Consider the following 23194-nt stretch of genomic DNA (forward strand, 5'->3'; position numbering starts at 1 on the left):
TATGGAAGATTCTCACTGCAGAAAGTAAAATCTCATCTATTTTTTGGTCTCTTGAAGCTCTACCCTATTACAGTGAGCCTTTGGATGAGTTTGAAGAATTGCAACGATTTGAAAAGTAATTCTGCCATAACCATTAAAATTTATAAGCACATATACTCTATATCCATCAGACTCACTTTGAGGAATCTGTCATACAGAAATAAAATAGCAGTACATATGAGCATATGGAAAGAGAGAGAAAGTGTAAATGTTAGTCGCTCAGTCATGTCCGACTCTTTGGGACCCCATGGATTGTAGTTTGACAGACTCCTCTGTCCCTGGGATTTCCCAGGCAAGAACACTGGATGGATTGCCACTCCTTTCTCCAGGGGATCTTCCTGACCCAGGGATCAAACCCAGGTCTCCTCCATTGCAGGCAGATTCAATACTTTCTGAGCCACCAGGGAAAACCATGAACATATGGAACTAGATGTTTATTGAGCCTTCATCTTAATAACAATAATCCAGTAATATCTTGGATATTTATAATAGAGAAACAGATAAACTGTTGTATTACATGTTACAAAACATATTATCAATGAAAACTCAATGACAATCAAAAGAGAGAAATTCCTAATGTATTGTCAAACTTGAAAAACTAAGCAAATTATATATGTTCATGCTGAGAAATGCAGAATGTTTGGTCACCTGTTAAATTTAGTTAGAGTTCCGTTGAGCAGTGACCAAAAACCCCATGCCTTCTCAGCATAGTCAGAATGTATGTAAATCCGATTTTCTTCTCCATAATTTCATCAAAGCTCTTTTCATCTCACTGTTTCGCAAGCTGTAGATCAGTGGATTCAGCAGAGGTGTGAGCAACGTGTAAGCCAAGGACATCAGCTTCTTGGTTTCTGGGGAGTAGCCAGATTTGGGTTGTAAGTAAGTCATACTGGCTGTGCCATAGAAGAGGGTAACAGATGTGAGATGGGAGGCACAGGTGGAAAAAGCCTTTTGCCTCCCAGTGGTTGATGGCATCTTCAGGATGGCAAAGAGAATTCGAACATAAGACAAGAGTATCAACACGAAAGGAACCATGATAATTAAAATGGTGCCAGTGAATGCATAGATCTCAAACAAAAAGGTGTTTGCACATGCAAGCTCTAACACTGGGGGAGTCTCACAGAAGAGATGATTAATTTCATTGGGGCCACAAAAGGGAAAGCTAAAAACCCATGAGGTCTGCGCAGTAGCCACCATGATCCATGAGACCCATGAAAACATTACTAATTTCAAGAAAACCCTATTGTTCATAGTCACTGGATAGCTCAGAGGATGGCAGATTGCAGCAAATCGGTCATAAGCCATTGCTCCAAGGAGAAAACATTCGGTCCCCCCAAAAAGAATAATGAAATACATCTGTGTAAAACAGCCTGCAAAAGTGATCCTAGTTTTTTCACTGGAGAGGACCACCAGCATTTCAGGCATGATGACTGCACTGAAACCCACTTCCACCACAGACAGGTTCAGGAGAAACAGATACATGGGAACGTGAAGGCTCTGTTCCAATGAGATGACGACTATAATGATGGCATTTCCCAGCAGAGTCACCAGATAATCAACCAAGAACACTCCAAAAAGCTGCACTTGTAGTTCAGGAAAATTAGAAAAGCCCAAGAGGATGAAGTCAAACACAGAGCTTTCATTTTCCCTTTTCATTTCAGTAGAGAAGTGTGTATTGTTTTTATGAACCATGTATGTAAATTATAAAGTAAAAATCCAAAGCTGAGAGTTCGAGTATGATATTCTTGACAGATGATACAATGATGAGTTCATTCTGGCAAATCAAGTTGGCAATTTTGAGAATGGCTAATATACTGTAATAGGGACTCTTCCAAATACAAATAAAGAAGTGAAGCATTTTGGCTCAGAAATCTTGTTTCAAAAGTAGAAAATAACAGCAGATGTTCACTAGTAATTTTTTGCTAGGTGGAAAATTAATCTTTTCCTTAAAATATACACAGACATTACATTATTTAGAATCTATTGTCTATGATAATACATTGATGTATGCATCTTTGGTCTTTTCAATTTCATGTTTATATATGAACTTTTAAATTAAGTATTTCAAATAAACAAATAGCAAAAAACATCTGGAAAAATATTAAATTGGTAATTCAAAATTAAAACAAAATTTTGGTGAATATTTACTATAAATGCCAAGGTTCAAAATTAATTTATAATAACTTTCTTTAAAAAAATATACAAATAATATACCCCAACAAATACAGAAACACTTAAAAGAGGTTGGATTTAAATGCACTTATCTCAGATAAACCTAAGTAAATTGTTTCAAGCACTCCAGTTTCTAGTCAGAGTAGATCTGACTAATTATACTGAAATTTGCCTGAATGAGAAACTTTAGAGGTCCGTTCTCCATGGCCTATCCTTATGACCATTGAAGTGACTTTCAAGGATATTAAAAAACACCGTTTTTTGTCATTCTGATCCTGTGGTTTAAACAACCACTCTCTCTTTCAATACCTCTCTTTCTCTCATTTCCCCACTACTCTCTACCCCATCATTCACTGACTCCCATCACCTTAGTATCTTTTCTGCCATAACACTCATCACCAACTGAAATACCACATACTTATTAGAGTTTTATGCTTATTGTTTAACTCCCCCTTCTGGAATATAAGCTCCAGGACCACAGGAACTTTGCTCTGTTGTTCACTGTATTCTCAGTGCTGGAATAGATACTAAATGATATAATAGATAATAAACCAATATTTGCTGAATAGATGTAATAATAGATACTAAAATTAGAAAAACCCATGGAATGGGTTTTCTGCCCTTAAGGAATGTAATATCTAAAGGAAAAATAAATCAAATTCAAAACGAGAGCCCCAGAATTAATCCATGGCTTTTGTAGAAGTTTGAGGCTTCTTGTGGGATTGGAACTACCACTAGATTGGAGGAATGAGTCCAGACTCTGCCAGTACCTCCAAGATGAGTCCTTGCTTCTCCCTGCAGTCAGGTTCCCCTTTGTGGTTGGGAGCCGACAAATAACCCAAGACAATTCTTCTGGTTCTGACATGAGTGCTGCTCTGATTAGTTCTTGGAAAACTGCAGCCTGCAAAGCTTCCCCTCCATGCAGACGACACACAAGCTGAAGGAAGACTGGAATCGTGGTGGATGAGCATGTAGGAGGCACACGTGCCGTCTCAGTCCTATGGATGAGCCAGCCCCAAGCAGAGCTGACCATCCTCCTCCCAACCTTCCTGAGCCCCTCTCTGGGCAGAGCACCTCACTTCTCCCCTGATTTTCCCTCCAGTCATCCAGACCAACTCTCCCCTACCTCTAGCATCCTCCTCACTTTTGGACGCTTTGATCTTTAAAATCTGGAGTCCCTCTGGGCTCAGCAAGATCATCCCTACTTTCACTGCTCCAGCTCACTGTCTCTTTTCCTCTCCTTTCAACCTCCCTCCCATCGTTAAATGGTTTTCAAACTGGCTCCTCCCGGTTTTGTAACTTCTCCTCCAATCTACCCCTCATACCCCTGCCAAAATAATATCATCCTCCCTCCCCAAACCTTCAGAGTCTCCTGTCAGTAAAATAAAACGCCTTTTCTCAGTCTGTCATTTAAGGGAAACCAGAGTCAGGACAAGTACTAGAGAAATTTAAAGAGGGAAATACTACTTCCGAATGGAAAAGGAGAGTGAACGACCATAAGCAGAGGATGTCATAGTAAAAGGGCCATAAAGTGGAAGGAGGAAGGCTGGCTTGCTGAAATCAAAGGTACTTATTCAATGACATCTTAGTACTAGAATTGGCCTTTGGAGGGTGCTTTGAAAACTAGCAGAATTTCACTGTAGGACATGAGGAAGCCAGGACAGAAAAACAGGCAAGCTAAAGACATGTAATGTTGTCTTGAGCTCAGATCATAAGGGCAATAGCAGAGAATAAAAGGCAAGGTGATTTACTGAATTTAGCTATAGTGATAAATTAAAATCAAATGTTTGTATCAACTTTAATAATTATATTTTGGATACCAAAAAACTCCCCAAATTAGTAAACTCTACAGGAAAAATAAACTTTTTAAGTATCATTTCTAGTAGGCAAAATTATATATTAGACTCCAGGTGTTTAAAACCAAATGAGTTTTAAAAATAAGAAAATTTAGAGTATATTAAAAATATACAAACTCCTGGGGCTGATAAAGTTAGAAGCAAATTTAAATGTGCTGCCTTCATTTAAAAAAAAAACTAAACCTGAATGGTCCATCTTTTCCTTTTAATATAAACAAAAATGATGGCCTAATTCACTGACATGTTCCTCTGACTCCAGTGTTAACTTTCTGTAAATGACCTTGGGTAAATCACTTCCTCCTCTGGATTTCATCTTTCTCTATGACTAGCCTTATTTATGACCATCTGCCACTCCAGCTACAAACCTCTATGAGCTGATGATTAGTGCAAGCAGTCATCAAATAGAGCTCTAATTATTGCCCAAACTTATACGTGAATATGAAAGGTGGTGTAGTAGGCATTCTTACCTGAGCACTGATAGGCATCTCCAATTATCGTCGAGAAAAACTGTAAATAGGAAACTCACTGACAGGTACATAAGTAGACTCTTCAATTCCTAACCTAATGATTGCCTCAATTTTCATTTCATTTAAACTTATATTTCACTTCTTTAGTTGAGAAATGCTCCCATAAACAAAACTCAGTGATTCAATGCACTGATTTTATATTATACGGCCAAAAAATTGTTTGCCCTAGGAGAATCTTTCTCTAAAGCACTTACTCCCATTTTATATAGACCTGCCCATAAGACTATCCCATATGGACCTAAGAAATTTCAGTTGCACAACCTTGGAGCAACATTCTCAGTTTCTACGGGGAACAAACAACTCTTCACTCAAGAGGCTCAATTCCACCATGACCTCCCCAATTAAGAAATTCTCTAGTAATAGGAAACACATTAAGTTGATTGAGGTTATTTTGTAGAAAGCCTGGATGTCCTTACCAATATGTTTGATATTTTCTAGTACAAATATGGTAATACTGAAATTTTAATGGAGAAAAAGTCATTCAGATGATTTTATAGTTGGGGCTTTTTAACTGGAAATCAAAATATCTGGACTAGTTTTATGACTGAGCAAATAAGTAACTTCTCTGCCTCTATTACATTTCTGCTAAAATAATGTTACTAATTTCACAAGGTATGTGTTAGAACCAGTGTTCAATCTATGCTGAAATGAACACCCAAATTATCATGTTGTACACCTTAAATTTTCACACTGTTATATGTCAAATGTATTTCAACAACAACAACATAAAACCTCACAGTAAAAAAATAAATAAATAAAATTGTCATCATTCCTACTACTATAAATTGAAAATTGTCATTGCATTTATATTATACTTATATTTTAAACAATATTTATGTATATCATATGTACAATATAATAACAGTTAATATACACTGTACTATATTCAATATATATTATATTTTATAAATATGCCTATTCATATCTTAAATATACTCTTTAATGTATTATTTATATATATTTGTATAATAAATTTATTATTATATTTATATGTATATAGTAGTAGCAGTTCCAAGTCTTATCATCTCTCTAAAGTGTTATTATTATATGGTTTTAGTTTTATAATTTTTATGAATTTATAATTATTATTTTATAATACTACATATTTTAAAAACTGATGCTCAGAAAAGATATGTAACTTAACAAAAACATACATACATGTAGAAAGTGGCAGATCCAACATTTGGAACTAAGTCTTTTCAGCTTTCACTGAGTGTCCAGTAATTCACTCTGATTTTCACATCAGTGATATTTTATGTATATTCAACTAGCAACAGTGAGAACAAGTAATTTATATTTATCATTTCTAGGCCATCAAAAATGTTCTACTATCTTTGGTTGAGTTGACTCATTGGAAAAGACCCTGGTGCTGGGAGGGATTGGTGGCAGCAGGAGAAGGGGACAACAGAAGATGAGATGGTTAGATGGCATCACCGACTCGATGGACATGAGTGAGTAAACTCCGGGAGTTGGTGATGGACAGGGAGGCCAGGGGTGCTGCGATTCAAGGGGTCGCAAAGAGTCAGACACGACTGAGCGACTGAACTGAACTGAATTGATCTTTGTATGGTTTTGACATGCTTATGACACCAATATAAGGTATTTTGTTACATTTGATTTTGTCACAGGTAAAATTCATGCTGAGGCATCATTTCTACCTGGGGAAGCCCTGATATATCTCTGTTTTATTGTCTCTGTCCACAGAGTGGTGTGGAAAAGACACACTAAAAGCAGGAAGCAGGAAGAGCTGGGCGACCTTTCTCCCCAAGAACCTACCACCTCAGATATTTGCCAGTCACTTCCCACACGGTAACCATGTCCCAAATGTCATTGGACAGTACAGGTTATTGTCAAGGGTACCACACCAACCCAATCTCAAAGCTGTGTGGATTTACTTACATAAATTCAGTCTTTTCCTGGCAGTTCAGTTCAGTTCAGTTCAGTTCAGTCATGTCCAACTCTTTGCGGCCCCATGGACTGCAGCATGCCAGGCCTCCCTGTTCATCACCAACTCCCAGGGTTTACCAAAACTCACGTTCATTGAGTCAGTGATGCCATCCAACCATCTCATCCTGTCGCCCCCTTCTCCTACCGCCTTCAATCTTTCCCAGCATCAGGGGCCTTTCCAATGAGTCAACTCTTCCCATGAGGTGGCCAAAGTATTGGAGTTTCAGCTTCAACATAGTCCTTCCAATGAACACCCAGGACTGATCTCCTTTAGGATGGAATGGTTGGACCTCCTTGCAGTACAAGGGACTCTCAAGGGTCTTCTCCAACACCACAGTACAAAAACATGAATTCTTCAGTGCTCAGCTTTCTTTCTAGCCCAACTCTCACGTTGATACATGACTACTGGAAAAACCATAGCCTTGACTAGATGGACCTTTGTTGGCAAAATAATGTCTCTGCTTTTTTAATATGTTATCCAGGTTGGTCATAACTTTCCTTCCAAGGAGTAAGCATCTTTTAATTTCATGGCTGCAGTCACCATCTGCAGTGATTTTGGAGCCCCCCAAAATAAAGTCTGACACTGTTTCTACTGTTTCTCCATATATTTCCCATGAAGTGATGGGACCAAATGCCATGATCTTAGTTTTCTGAATATTGAGCTTTAAGCCAACTTTTTCACTCTCCTCTTTCACTTTCATCAAGAGGCTCTTTAGTTCCCCTTCACTTTCTGCCATAAGGGTGGTGTCATCTGCATATCTGAGGTTATTGATATTTCTCCCAGCAATCTTGATTCCAGCTTGTGTTTCTTCCAGCCCAGCGTTTCTCATGATATATTCTGCATATAAGTTAAATAAGCAGGGTGACAATATACAGCCTTGACATACTCCTTTTCCTATTTGGAACCAGTCTATTGTCCTATGTCCAGTTCTAACTGTTGTTTCCTGACCTGCATATAGGTTTCTCAATAGGAAGGTCAGGTGGTCTGGTATTCCCATCTCTTTCAGAATTTCCCAGTTTGTTGTGATCCACACAGTCAAAGGCTTTGACATAGCCAATAAAGCAGAAATAGATGTTTTTCTGGAACTCTCTTGTTTTTCCAATGATCCAGCAGATGTTGGCAATTTGATCTCTGGTTCCTCTGCCTTTCCTAAAACCAACTTGAACATCTGGAAGTTCACAGTTCACATATTGCTGAAGCCTAGCTTGGAGAATTTTGAGCATTACTTTACTAGCGCGTGAGATGAGTGCAATTGTGCAGTAGTTCGAGCATTCTTTGGCATTGCCTTTCTTTGAGATTGGAATGAAAACTGACCTTTTCCAGTCCTGTGGCCACTGCTGAGTTCTCCAGATTTGCTGGCATATTGAGTACAGCACTTTCACAGCATCATCTTTCAGGATTTGAAATAGCTCAACTGGAATTCCATCACCTCCACTAGCTTTGTTTGTAGTGATTCTTCCTAAGGTCCACTTGACTTCACATTCCAGGATGTCTGGCTCTAGGTGAGTGATCACACCATCGTGGTCATCTGGGTTGATGACCCAGCGTAGCCAAAAATAAATGAATAAATAAAATTGTTTTTTAAATACTCATTAAAAAAGAGAGAGAGCACACCAAAATCACAACCATCTGCAGAATAACCATCAGTGAAAAAGATTGGAAACTACCAGAAAAGATCTTCCACAGCTAAAGACATAAAGAAGAAATGAGACCCAGACCCATGATGGGAGGGACCATCCCCAGCTGGGAAACCCACAAACTGGAGAATAATTGTATCACAGAGGTCTTCCCACAGGGGCAAGAGTTCTAAGCCCCAACATCAGGTTCCCCAATCTAGAAGGTCTGACATTGGGAAAACGATCCCTCAGGGTATTTGGCTTTGAAGACCAGGAGGGCTAAATTGCAGGAGCCCCTCAGGACCAGGGGAAATAGAAACTCCACTCCACAAATTCCACACACTCTGGGACTCAGGGCAAGAGCAGTAATTGATAAGAGCCTGGGCCAGACCTACTTGCAGGTCTTGGAGAGTCTCCTGGAGAGGCACCTACAGCTCACCATGGGGACACAGACACCAGCAGCAGCCATATTTAGGAGCTCGTTCTACCCTGAAGGAGAAGCTGACAGGCCAACGCCATTGTGTGGGCTCCTTTCTCCAGCATTTAGGGCCAAGACCTGGCCCCATCTAATAGTCTGCAGGCACCAGTGTTGGGATGCCTCAGGCCAGACAACTAACTGGGTAGGGATACAGCCCCAGCCTTCTGCAGACAGGCGCCTAAAGATCTTCTAAGCCCACTGTTACCCTGCCCACCAGAGGGCCAAGACGTAACTCCACCCACCAGTAGACAGGCACAGGCCCCTCCCACCAGGAAGCTTGCACAGACCTCTAGACCAGCCTCAACCCCCAGTGGGCAGACACCAGAATGTAGGCCAGACCCTCCCCACTGGCAGGGCAATGCAAACTTCAGGACACTCCAGATCTCATCAAACGAATCAATCCTAAAGGAAATCAACCCTGAATATTCATTGGAAGGACCGATGCTGAAGCTCCAATACTTTGACCACGTGAGGCAAAGAGCTAACTCATGGGAAAAGACCCTGATCCTGGGGAAAATAGAAGGCAAAAGGAGAAGGGGGTGGCAGAGGATGAGATGGTTAGATAGCATCATTGACTCAGTGGATATGAATCTGAGGAAACTCCGGGAGATAGTGGAGGACAGAGGAACCTGGCATGCTGCAGTCCATGGGGTTTCAAAGAGTTGGACACGACTTACTGACCGAACAACAGCTGTGTTCAGTTGACCCCATACACAAATGTGTCATGAACCACCTCCCCATCTCCTATAATCGGTCTGAAATGGGCCCTGAGATCCCAATGCCCTGCCGCCAGACTCCAGGAACCAGCTCTGCCTGCCAGTAGTCTGGCACTAACCCCAGGCCCTGGTTTCACCTGCCAGTGGGTGGGCAGCAGCCCAGAGTCTTCAAGACCCTGATTCTGCCCACCAGTGAGCCAGCAGTAGCCCGGGGGTCTCCTAGACCTGACACCTCGTTATCAGGCCCTGCTAAACAGCAGCCAGCAGCATTCCCAGGAGGCAGAGTCTGAAACCAACCAGACTAGAGGCCAAGCAAGCCTTTATCTGTGTACAGTATGTATACACTTGATAGTTATGCAGTATGATATATTGTCTGCTCAGAATCCTTTCCTTAGGAAATCCACTTTTTCATTCCCTATGTTTCAGGAGGTGCTGGTCCTTCCTTACTCAGCCCATCGAATGTGACCTAGGCCATGAGAGTCGCTCAAGTCAGAGTTCATTGTCCAGACCAAAGAGATTGTTCAAGGCTTGACACCTGCTCAGGGTCAGGTCAGAATCCTTCTCCAACTTCCCTGCAGGAGCTATTCATAAAGACTATTCCCTCCCTATGGAATTATTGGCTGTAAGAATGGTTTAGGTTGATGCCCCTTGTGGCCATCTTCTCTGACAGATAAGAGCAAAAGGCAACTATAGAAAGAGCAACAGAGGGGAAAGACAGTGGAAGCCCAGATAACATTGTTAGAAAGAGCCGGACAGACCTAACTAGAAATCAGCTTTAAAAAAGAAAAGAAAGAAAATAGTGGGTCTTTTAATTTTTGCTTAATCTAGTTTGATTTGAATGTGACTCCTATGTAAAATAGCATGTCTAAACTTTAGTTGAATATTACATTCATTTTTTTTTAAAACAGGTCTCCTTGTTCCCATGAAAAACTAGCAACATGACTGGACACCTGTTTTGTTGTTCCCCAAATCTCTATGACTCGCAGGAGATGGTCTGCTGAGACCATTCAAACTCTCTAGGGGCCAACACAGACTAGCTAAGTGGGTTCCACTAGCCTCTTCAGTAATCCAGTACACACTGCTCTTTAATTAAGTACATGTGCACACGTTCAGGCTTCCCAGGTGGTGCTAGTGATAAAGAACCCACCTACCAATGCAGGAGACATAAGAGACGTGGGATCCATCCCACATCTGGGTCATGAAGATCCCCTGGAGGAGGGCATGGCAACCCACTCCAGTACTCTTGCCTGGAGAATCCCATGGACAGAGGAGCCTGGCGGGCTACAGTCCATAGTGTCGCAAAGAGTTGGACACGACTAAAGCAACTGAGCAAGCACACACACGCATGCAGTTTCTTACACAGATTCTGTATATATGCATAGTCTATGTGTTCAACAGGCATGTATATAATTATCAAATGTGGAGCCACCAAACTTTCCATGTGAAGAAGAGTTTGTGATAATTAGTGTCATGGGGTCCCATATTGATCACTCAAGGCTGAGTTGACTTGGATTCATATATCTTAGCACGTCCAGCAGCTTTCTGGAACTGGTCCATGTGAACTCAACTTGTGAGGAGTCATAACAGCAATAAAACTGTGTGAAAGGCAAAACGAGGGGTGTCTGAGGGCCCGAGGCAGTGTTAAAGCTCTCAGCTGCACGGGGGGGCACTGCGGAATGGGGTTAGGTTGGTGGCGCCTAGACAGTCTTTGTAGACCTCTGCTCTACACCATGGGCTGAGGTGTGGGAGACTAGAGGGCTGCCTAAAGAACCCCAGAACCTGGTGGGGCCCCTGACTGAACTTCAATTTCCTCATCGTAAAATGAGGCCTGGCTGGCTTCCCTGGTGGTCCAGGGTTAAGACTCTGCACTTCCAATTCCGGGAGCATGGATTGAATCCCTGGTTGGGGAAATAAGGTCCCACATGCCAGGTGGTATGACTGATGAACATATAAATAAGTAAATAAAAATTTAAAAAAAAAATAAAATGAGAGCTGGGAACTGACCACATCTACATCTAGAATTCCCTTTTTCTGCTTTTCTCTACAGAGGGAACCAAAGCAGAAAAAAGAGATTATGAGCTAGCACTTAGAACTGACTGATATTTCCAGAAAGGAAAGTCAGTTAAAGGCACCTCTGGGGATAGTCATGATATGTTATTAGCATGGAGCTAAATCAAGTCACAGTAAACTTCCAAGACTAAAGGTCTGTGACAAGCCTTGGCTTATTTCCAACGTGGAAATTTGAAAAGTTTCTCGAAATTTGTGAAGCCACTATTTATTTAAGCTACAATTGATCACATTACACCACAGTATAGACTGGGCACTTCTGAGACCTCTCTGCCTCTCTCTATCTGCCCTTCAGCCAAGAGCAGACAACCAGCAAATTCCTAGAACCTGACATGCTTTGTAAAGAACATCATTTGCTTGCACAATGTCAAGGGCATTTCTAACTTGCTTCTCATCTGTGAAATAGGAGCTTAAATAACTCCTCTTCTTGTCCTCAGAGAAACCTCTGAGAATGTGGTCAGAGTGTGGTTGTCTCAGCAAGGGCTCTGGATTCCAAGAAGCCAGGGTCTGGGTGGTGATGAGAAGGGAGGACCTCGGCAGTACCGTCCTCCTGATTCAAGGGCGCAGCACTTCCTCCATGGGACTGGACCTCAGCCTCTTCAACCTCTCTGCCCAAGGGCCCCTGTGGCTCATCATAGCCATCCAGGATGAACTGGGGCCACTCCAGCTGCCTCTGAATCTCTGTGACAGTTGCTTGATTGTCCCTACAACACCAGAGGAGGAGCTGGTCCAGTTTGCCCTCTGCCAGCAGGGCCACACATAAGGACCCCACTCTACAGCTCACACATAAGACATCATCAAACCAGCCTGGGTACAGGGTGCCAGTGGTCCAGTCCAGCACCATTTTTCTGGCCAGGGTTATCTTTCCTATGCCAGCCGACCCCTGTAGCGCCACTCTGGGTGGGACCTGGGAGGGCTCTTCTCAAGGATCAAATAGAGCCTCCACTGTGACAGAGGCCAGCTCCAGCTCCTGGCTGGGGCAGGGAGAGGAGTCTGGGCTCCCTGAGCTGGGCGTGACCACCGGAAGAAGCTGGTCATGGTTGCCATTAATACCCCCTTCTTGACCCTCCTGTAGGTGGCGCACATGCTCTCATGTCCATAATCTGTGCTAGACAAGTGGGGTGTTAGGTAGTGAGGTGGGAATAAAAAGAGAGTCGTGCTGGCCTCTGTCCTTTATTCTTATCTTCTGTGCTCCACTCTGAAGATTATACTTCTAGCAACATGAAGAGGGCCCACTTCAAGTATGTATATGTGAGTGTGTGTATATACGTGTGCCTGTGCATAAATGCATATGTGGTGTGCTTGTTCCCAGCTATATGAGTGTGCAAGGCTGTGTTCTGTGTGTGGGGGGGTGGGTGGCTGGGTGTTTGCACGGTGTGAGTGAATCCTTATTTCCCCACGTGCTCATGAAAGCGTGCTATGGAAGTTTGTGTATTTTTGCCGAGGGAAGGCATCAGTGTGCACCAGCATGTATGTTTGTAAGAATATGTGTATATGCAAAAGTCACTGTGTGTGTGAATGCCTGAGTGTTCATGTGAAATGTCCCCATGTGAATTGGTGAGGACAGAAAGAGGAGAAAGGGAAACTGGAGAATGGTGACTTCATAGGAGCCCATTCCTAGTAAAGGTAAGCCAGGTGCTGGAGATAAATCAGCTTCTGAGCAGGAGCCCCCCAACTCCTAGTCTACAGAACCCTCCTGTCTTTGTGTCAGAGGAGCTCTCAGGCGTGAAAGGAGCCTGTGGAGGAAGCACTGGTTCCACTGACCCTCTGTTCTCAACCAGCACCCTAGAAGGGATGAGGGCTGTTTAGGCGACATGCCTGCCCCGCCCTCTAGGGGGCATCGGTCCACTGGTTCCTTGTGAGAAGCAGCCTGAGCTGCCTGCATGAGAGAAGCCGGGGAAAGGTTTGAGCCCACTGCTTAAGGCTGCTTCTTCTAGTTAGCAGAAACACCTTCACCAACACCACCCCCAACTTCTAAGCTCCTCATACTTTCTCCTCCTCTAGTATGACAACTGGAGACCGGGAGGGCGTTATAATCATAAGATACCCTAGTCTTTCTATTAATCACTCCCTACCCTCCACCTGGCAGTGATCATGAAGCAGGAGAGAGATGGGCCCCAGGCTGAGGACCTGAAGTCTGTTCCCTGTGGACAAATGTGTGTGTATATGCTCAGTCGCTCAGTTAGTCCAACTCTTAGGATATAACAACCTCATGGACTATAGCCCCCCTGGCTCCTCTGTCCATGGAAGTTTTCAGGCAATAGTACTAGAGTGTGTTGCCATTTCCTGCTCCAGGGGATCTTCCCAACCCAGAAATTGAACCCATATCCCTCCCATTTCCCGTATTGGCAGGCAGATTCTTTGCCACTGAGCTTCTTGGGAATCCCCTGTGGGCAGATACTCCAAGGTAAACATAATAGCAGGGGCAGAGAGGAGCCAAGTCTTGCCCAGATAAAAGATAAAGAAAATACATATTTCTCAATTCTTGAGGTCAAAGACTTTCCCAACCACCCATGCACAGAAAAGCTCTGGGGGATTAAAAAGGGAGGGGGTGTCACCCCATAATAGATGGTGTCAACCTTCCCACAGGCCTCTGCACTGGAATCCACCTTGGCTAAGAGTGGAGGACAATATAAGATGATTGGCCAGAGGAAACCCAGAAGAAATGCCCCATATAAAATACACAGAAGCACAACTCTCTCTGACCCCATCCATGTGTGCCTATTCACATGTACTTTTTTTACTTCCTAATAAACACTTGTTTCACTATTTTCCATCTCTTTGTTGAAATTCATTTCTACAAAGCAGACAAGCCAGGGCCTTGCCACTGGACACTGGCCCTCGTGGTCTAGTGGTTGGAATTCAGAGCTCTCATTGCCATGGCCTGGCTTCAACCTCTGGTCAGGGAACTGAGATCCTGCTTCCTGTTACTGCTAATCAAGGCCAGCCAAAATCAGTCAGAGCCTTCAGCTCAAGGCCACTAGGACCCTGAGGCACTGGGGCTCCCAGGCAAGGGCAGAGGGCAAGAGTCAGAGAAGGCAGGAATTATAGGCTAAGGGGAGGGGAGTCTCTGGAAATACCACGGACCGAGGGAGAGTCCCAGGGCCTCCCCTGTCACTGCTGCACTCGCCATCCAGACAAACGTGGCTAAGCTGTCCATGAGTTCCAACAGTTCCAACAGGTTCCAACAGGTCCATGAGTTCCAACTCGCCATCCAGACAAACGTGGTTGAGCTGTCCATGACCATCGAGACCGTGAGCACCACTTTCACAGCCTCCGGGGCTCCATACATTACTTTAGAGTCAATGCAAATCCAATCCAAATTCATCTTTATGAACTTAATACCAAACCCAGACCCATTATACTGATAAATTTAAATACAAAAATCCTAAACAAAATATTAGCAATCTGAACCCGATATTGTGTTGAAGAAGTCATATGTAGTAAACAAATAGGGTTTAGCTCAAGAATGGGAGACTGTTTTAATTTTTTTAATCCATAAATATTAATCTCATTAATAATTAAAGAAATAAAATGTATAATCATAATTAATCAAAAAACTTTATAAAATTGAAAACTATTCATAACTATTTTGAAGAAACTTTCTTAGTGAACTACATATTGTAGAGAATTCCTTAAACTCATAGGAATTGTAGGAATTACCTAATCTCATCAAATGAACCTACAAAAATACCCCCAAGAAATGGGTAAAGATTAGAAAAAGTATTCCCTTTAAAATCAGGAACAAGATAGACACAGTTGCTATCACCACTTTAATTCTATTGTTCTAGAGTCTGTAGCCAGCACAATAAAAAAAGTGGAGGGGGGAGGACAAAGATATAATGATTAGGAATGAAAAAATGAAAGCTATTTTCTGCAAATAATGATTATCTGCGTAGAAAAACAAATTAATAAAACAAATTAATAGATAAATTATTAAAAACAACAGGTGAATAGAGTTGACAGATGGATAAACTATTGCACTTTCATGAATTAGCAATAAAAAATTAGAAAATATAGTTATAAGTACAATATCTACAAAAGCAACAAAAATATAAACAACAAAATATGTGTATACTGCACACAAAAAAATTATAAAATTTTACAAAACTATATCAAATAAGGCCTAAATAAATTACATCCCATATTCACAAATAGGTCAACTTAATATCACAAAGTTGTCAGTTCAGCTCTAATAGATCTTTAGAGTCAATGCAATCTAAATCCATCAAATTTTACAAATTTATAAAAAACAAAAGTAAACAAGTGGGACCTGATTAAACTTAAAAGCTTTTGCACAGGAAAGGTAAAAAGACAACCCTCAGAATGGGAGAAAATAATAGCAAATGAAACAACTGACAGAGGACTAATTTCCAAAATATACAAGCAGATACAACTCAATACCAGAAAACTCATACAACTCAATACCAGAAAAACAAACAACTCAATCAAAAAGTGGGAAAAAGATCTAAACAGACATTTCTCCAAAGAAGACATACAGATGGCTAACGAACACATGAAAAGATGCTCAACATCACTCATTATTAGAGAAATGCAAATCAAAACTACAATGAGATATCACCTCACGCCAGTCAGAATGGCCATTATCAAAAAGTTTACAAATGATAAATGCTGGAGAGGGTGTGGAGAAAAGGGAATGCTCTTGCACTGTTGGTGGGAATGTAAATTGATACAGCCGCTATAGAAGACAGTATGGAGATTCCTTAAAAAAAACTAGAAATAAAACCACCATATGACCCGACAATCCCACTTCTAGGCATATACCCTGAGAAACCAAAATTTAAAAATTCACATGTATCCCATTGTTCACTGCAGCTCTATTTACAATAGCTAGAACATGGAAGCAAACTAGATGTCCATCAACAGATGAATGGATGAAGAAATTGTGGTACATATACACAAGGAAATATTACTCAACCATCAAAAAGGAATGGATTTGAGTCAGTTCTAATCAAGTGGATGAACCTAGAACCTATTATACAGAGTGAAGTAAGTCAGAAAGAGGAAGATAAATATCATATTCTAATGCATATATACAGAATCTAGAAAAATGGTACTGAAGAATTCATTTACAGGGCAGCAGTGGAGAAACACACATAGAGAATAGACTTGTGGACATGGGGAGAGGGGAGGAGAGGGTGAGATGTATGGAAAGAGTAACATGGAAACTTACATTACCATATGTGAAACAGATAGCCAACAGGGATTTGCTGTCTGGCTCAGGAAAATGAAACGGGGCACTCTATCAACCTAGAGGGGTGGGATGGGGAGCGGATGGGAGGGAGGTTCAAAAGGTAGGGGATATATGTATACCTATGGCTGATTCGTGTTGAGGTTAGACAGAAAACAACAAAATTCTGTAAAGCAATTATCCTTCAATAAAAGAATAAATTAATTTAAATTTTTTTTTTACAAATTTACCCTAAAACATATAGGAAAGAACAAAAGGCCAAGAACAGCCAAAACACTTTTAAAGAAAAAGATGGCAAAAGGGAGGGAGAACCTGGCCTACCAAACACTGAGACACATTCCAAAACTACAGTAATTAAAACAACCTATTATCCAGATTCCAAGACTTTTTTTTTTGGCTGTATTGTACAGCTGGTAGGACCTTAATTCTCTGACTAGGATTCGAACCTGGGCCCCCAGCCGTGAAAGCCCAAAATCCTAACCAATGAACTACCAGAGAATTTCCAAGACTTATTCTAAAACCAGAGATATAGTCATTAATAAATCATTATATTTGTGCAGAATAGACAAAACGGAAAAGAAAAAAAAAGAGCCAGAATTAGTACCTGACATTTATGAAACTTTGATGTATAAGTATCATGGCAGATCAAGGAGGAAAGAAATAACAATTCAAAAGGCAAAATTTTTAAATTCCAGATAAATTAAGGGGTCAGAACAAAATTTTTTAAAAATTTAAAATATAGAGAAAATATATGCCTATCTTTATGATATTCAAATAGGAAGGATTTCTTAAACCAGACCCCAAAAGCTCTAACCATAAAGAAAGTATTGACAATCTTTATTACACTACAACCAAGATTGGTTCTTCAAAAAATACCTCATGGGAAGTAAAAGGAAAATCTATAAGCTTGCAGAATGTATTTGCAACATTTATGACTGATAAGAGATGGGTATAAAGGTATGTAAAGAAATCCCTTTTAAAAATAAAATAAATAACATGTAAGTAAATAAATAAGCAACCTAATAGAAAACAGAGCAAATGACATGAAAAGATTTTTCATGGACGAAAAGATACACATGGCCACTGACATATAAAGAGATACTCAACTTCATTAGTAACCTGGAAAATGCAAATTAAGCCCACAAGTAGATACCATTAAATATTCATCAACTGGGAAAAATTAAGATGTGGCAGAGTTCATTCATTAGTGAGTACTTTTATATATCGCTAATAGGAGTATAAATTGGTAAAAACCCCTAGGAAAACAAATTGCTTTAGAGTCTGGAAATCTGGGACCAGAATGCCAACAAGGTCAGTTTCTTTTGAGCGCTCTCTTCCTGGCTTACAGACAGTTATCTTCTCACTATATCCTCACAATGTGGACTTCTTATAAGACCACAATCCTATTAAATTAAAGTCCCAACCTCATAACCTTATTCAACTTTAATTACCTCTTAAAGACCCTATCTTGAGATAAAGCCACATAACCATTGGGGTTTAAGGCTTCAACAGATGAATTTTGGGAGGCCACACCTGGACAAGTAACACCAGTTACCAGGTGCTCAAGGCCACATATACAGAAGGATGTTTAAAGCAGTGGTTGCCAAGAAAGGCAAGCAACCCCATGCCCACTCAATAAGTTGGAAAATAAATTTTGATATATTTAAACAATAAAATGTTACACAGCAAGGGAAATGAATGAACTATAGTTAAATGCAACACCATGAATACATCCTAGTAAACTGAGGTTGGGAAGAAAAGATGATTCCAGAAGTTTACTACTTTCAGTATTATACTCTCATAGAGTTCAAAAGCTAGCAAAATTAAAGAATATATTATTTAGTCATATATATAATTTAAATAAAACCATGATTTTAAGCAAATGGTGATAGACACAAAATTCAGGCAAAGTGTCATTTCTCTTTCTCTTTTTTTAGGATTTATCAATTAGCTGCTCTGGGTCTTAGTTGCAGCACACAGATCTTCGATCTTCATTGCAGGATGCGGGGTCTTTAATTGTGGTGTGTGGGATCTTGTTTTTTTCTTAGTTGTGGCATGTGGAATCTCCTATTGATAATTGTGGTATGTGGGATTGAGTTCTCTGACTAGGGACTGAACTCAACCCTCTTAGCCACTGGACCACCAGGGAAGAGCCTAAATAGTAATTTCTAAGGTTTGGGCAGTGAGGCAATGAAATATTGGGAACGAAGACATAGTATATATAAAACAGAAATGCTAGAACCAACCCATCCTGTCTCACAAAAGCCAACTGTTAAATTTTCTGGAATTTTGAGAGCCAGTTGTTAGACTGCTCATAGTTTGCAATTAACCATGCTGGGAGTATATACACCGTGGAAATAAGTAAACACTAAAACTAGCGCCGTATTTTTTTTTCAGGTAGCTGGTTGTTAAACACTTAGTAGCATCCCACTGCCTGCACCTTGGCATGAAGTCAAGGGGGTTGGCCAGGCTCACTACTGCTAGAATCTAAGCACCCTGGAGAGGCAGGAGTCAGGGATGGTTAAGTTTAACAAGCCAGAGAAAGAAGCTACACTGACCCAAGACAACGGGGAGGGAGGGAAGGCCAGAGGCAGGTACAGAAACTAAGATATGAATATCAGAAAGCCAGAGAATTGAGCGAAGGGAGTGCCAAGCCAAGAAGACGAGAAGGAGATGGGTCTTGGAGCACCCTGGAGACAGGCAAGTGAGTCGCCATGGGTCACCTGGGCAGGCTGGCTTTTGACAGGGTGACCAATCAGCTGATGGGGTTTGGTTGCTGTAGAACATTTCCCCTGAAGGAAGAAGGTCTGCAGCAGCCTCTGAAAGTGCCTCCAGGCACAGGGCTTTAATGTCACTGAATTTCAGTGTAACAGGAATGTCTCAGGCTAGTGGAGCCTGGCTGAGGAGCATGGCTTCCTGAAAACTGCCTGTAGTGATCAGGGACCGACTGCTGGTGGGAGGCAACCCACCAGCCTGCCTGGGCCAGTCCCAGTCTGCAGAAGGATGGTGTGACTGTCCACTAAGGAGTGGTTCCTGGGGTCTCTGCCCCACAAGGGCAGCCAGAAAGTGGAAAGTGTTAGTCACTCAGTCGTGTCTGATTCTTTGTGACCCCATGGACTGTAGCACACCAGCTTCCTCTGTCCATGGGATTTTCCAGGCAAGAATACTGGAGTGGGTTGCCATTTCCTTCTCCAGGGGATCTTCCTGACTCAGGGATTGAAACTGGGTCTCCTGCATTGCGGGCAGAGTCTTTACTGTCTGAGCCACTGTCAGGGAGTGGTTCCTGTAGGCTCTGTCCCACAGGGGCAGCCCAGGTAAGTCCCAGTTGCAGAGTTGAGAGGGCCTGGGGTGCCCCTTTGAGGTTCTCTCATGTTGCTGTTTTTATTCAGTCGCTCAGTCTTGTCTGATTTTGCAGCCCCATGGGCTGCAACACACCAGGCTTCACTGTCCTTCACTGTCTCCCAGAATCTGCTCAAACTCGTGTCCGTTGAGTCAATGTTACCATCCAACCATCTTATCCTCTGTCTCCCACTTCTCCTCTTGCCTATAATATTTCCCAGCATCAGGGTCTTTTCCAGTGAGTCAGTTCTTCTCATCAGGTGGCCAAAATATTGGAGCTTCGGCTTCAGCATCAGTCCTTCCAATGAATATTCAGGGTTGATTTCCTTTAGGATGGACTGGTTTGATCTCCTGGCTGTCCAAGTGACTCTCAAGAGTCTTTTTAAAGCACCACAGTTCAAAAGCATCAATTCTTCGATGCTCAGTCTTCTTTATGGTCCAACTCTCACATCGGAACATGACTACAGGGAAAACCACAGCTTTGACTATAGGGACCTTTGTCAGCAAAGTGATGTCTCTGCTTTTTAATATGCTGTCTAAACTTGTCATAGCTTTTCTTTCAAGGAGCAAGCGACTTTTAATTTCACGGCTGCAGTTACCATCCACAGTGATTTTGGAGCCCAAGAAAATAAAGTCTGTCACTGTTTCCATTGTTTCCCTTTCTATGTGCCATGAAGTGATGGGTTGTCACCGAAGCTGGGGCTCCCTTCACTCCAGCCATTACCGGGGTGGGGGATGGGTGCACCAAGCTATAGGTCCACCTTTAACATGAGCCTGCAGCTATGACCCTGGGCTTGTCAGGCAGGACTGGCAAGCATGTTCCTCAGGACACCAGGAACCCACGTGTGATGGAGAATCTTATATGTCAGTTTTACTGGGGCACAGGATCCCCAAATATTCAATCATATATTTTTCTGGGTGTGTTTGTGAGTGCTCTTGAATGAAATGAACATTTAAAATTGCTAGACTGAGTAAAACAGATTGCCTTCTGTAACGCCAAAGGCTTGAATAGAACAAAAAGGTTGACCCTCTCTCAGATTAAGTGAACTCTCCTGCCTAAATGTTGAGTGAGTCCACACTCATGCTCAGTCGTGTCTAACTCTTTGTGACCCCATGGACTGTAGCCCGCCAGGTTCCTCTGTCCATGGGATTTTCCAGGCAAGAATACTGGAGTGGGTTGCCATTTTCTCCTATGTCTCCTGCATTGCAGGTGGATTCTTTACCCGCTGAGCCATTAGGGAAGCCCTTGTTGAGCAAGAACACTGGTCTTTTCCAGTCTTCAGGCTCAAATTGAAACCTGGGCTCTTGTAGGGTCTGGAGTCTGCCTGCCAGCTTTGGGACTAGAAGTACACATTGGTTCTCCTTGGCTCCAGCTCATTCCACCAAAGATCTTAGGACTTGTCAATCTCCTTAATCACCTGAACCAACTCCTTATCCTAAATATGTATTTCCTGTTGGTTCCTCTGGAGAGCCCTAAGACTCCATCCACAATGTACACAACAGATTTCCCATGTGTAAGAGGACAGCCCATTTTCTCTCCCCCCATGCCTTCTGCCCTTCTCTAATAAACCTGGACCCAGAGTTTCTGTTTATATGGTTCAGCCTGCCTAGATCCCTTAATCAGCCACTAAAAAGCCAGCATCTGGATGTATGAATGCCCTTGTCCCAGCCAGTCAGCATCCTTGAAAGACCACACCAATGATCCCTCTCCTCCTGCCCCTGAGCAGAGGAAAATCACAAGATTGACTGGATCTTTGAGATCTCTGGGATAAGCTGGGTCCTCAGATAATGGGTCAACGCCTTGGAGGGCTCCCTGTCTATCTCTCTTCCTAACACTGTCCATCCCCCAAGGTTGAACTCGACCTTTGCCTGGCCATTCTCACCAGATGGTCTTGCCTCCACTTGCTTGAGAAAAGCATTTGACAGAAGTTCCTGCAATGTCCCTTCTCTCCCCCATTCAAAGTGTCTCTGAATCTTGATTCATCCTTTTCTCTGTCCCTCCAAATCAAAAAGGGTCCTTAAGCCCCTGATATAAAAGTTCTTGATGGTGCAGTGTCCACAGCCAACTCAAATCTACACATGGAGATAAGGTCCCAAGTTTCTGCATGGTCATTTGGGAGCAGCAACACTTCACTGGAGTGGTTCCTGCCTCTAGTCTTCTTCCCATACGATGATCTCAGGGGACCAGCCCTGGCTAAGGCAGACCGCCCCCCTCCCCCACCCCAGGCACCCAGAAGGCAGGCCAGAGCCCAGGGCAGCCTCTTGAGCAGGTCCCTCATGCCATGCGAGACCATCCCTCCAGACTAGGCTTTTCCCATCTGGTCCTCCTTCCTCCCTTGGAGACAATTAGCCTTGTTCTCACTTGTATATTCAATCTTTCTTTCTCCTCTAGATCCTTACCCTTGATTTAAAATACACTTAAAACTCTTCCAGCCTAAACTGTCCCCATCTCAATCCTGCTGTTCCCTCTGTTACTCCTTTAAGCGTCTTCTTTCCTTCCTAGGCAGTTTCTTTGAGAGAGTAGCCAGCACTCTTGCCATGAGTCAACCTGGCCTTTCCCTCACTCTTGAATTCTGGCTTCCATATCCAACCCAACCTCGAGTCCACTGGCATTGCTCTACAGGGACTGCTAAACATCTAAGTCATCAAATGCAAGAATCACTTCAATCCTCCTGAGGTTGGCTCTTCATCTGTGTTTGGGGTGTCAGCTTAAAAAATATTCACAACCTAAAAGTTAAAAGTTATGTTTTATTCAATGAGAATTTTTAGGACTTCAAGCCCAGGAGGCAACATCTCAAGCAACCCTGATAGAACTGCTCCAAGGAGGTCAGGCAGGGGGCCAGGTTATACAGTTTTGTGTAACAAAGGGCTGGTAAGTCTGAATAACAAAAGATTTTTGTTAATTAAAGGAAACCAGATATCTCAAGGAATTTAGCATTTTTATTTGTATGGGAAGATGCAAGAGTCTAGGCTCACTGAAATCATTCTTTTGATATGCATCCACCTATCTGGGGCCAGTATTCTGTGTTTTCACATCCTCAATTTCCTCAAGGCTCACAATGGGGCGTGGCTACAGTCTGAGGCTTTTTTTTTTTTTTTTCTACTTACTAAACCTATTTTTTTTTTTTTTAATTTTTTTTTATTAGTTGGAGGCTAATTACTTCACAACATTTCAGAGGGTTTTGTCATACAATTGATATGAATCAGCCATAGAGTTACACGTA

At 42.1% G+C, this 23194-nt stretch overlaps 1 protein-coding gene across 1 annotated transcript; it reads right to left on the reverse strand.

Moving 5' to 3' along the window:
- Nucleotides 1-750: 750 nt before the first annotated feature.
- LOC136175285 (olfactory receptor 10A3-like) lies at nucleotides 751-1695 on the reverse strand. The gene has a single exon (XM_065945603.1). The coding sequence runs from the start codon at nucleotides 1693-1695 to the stop codon at nucleotides 751-753; it is 945 nt and encodes a 314-aa protein (XP_065801675.1).
- Between the last annotated feature and the right edge of the window lie 21499 nt (nucleotides 1696-23194).

The sequence above is a fragment of the Muntiacus reevesi genome, chromosome 9 (genome assembly GCF_963930625.1).
Source record: "Muntiacus reevesi chromosome 9, mMunRee1.1, whole genome shotgun sequence".
NCBI lineage: Eukaryota > Metazoa > Chordata > Mammalia > Artiodactyla > Cervidae > Muntiacus > Muntiacus reevesi.

What these genes read in the sequence shown, in the direction of transcription:
- LOC136175285 (XM_065945603.1), bottom strand. Translation starts at nt 1,695, where the DNA reads ATGAAAAGGGAAAATGAAAGCTCTGTGTTTGACTTCATCCTCTTGGGC.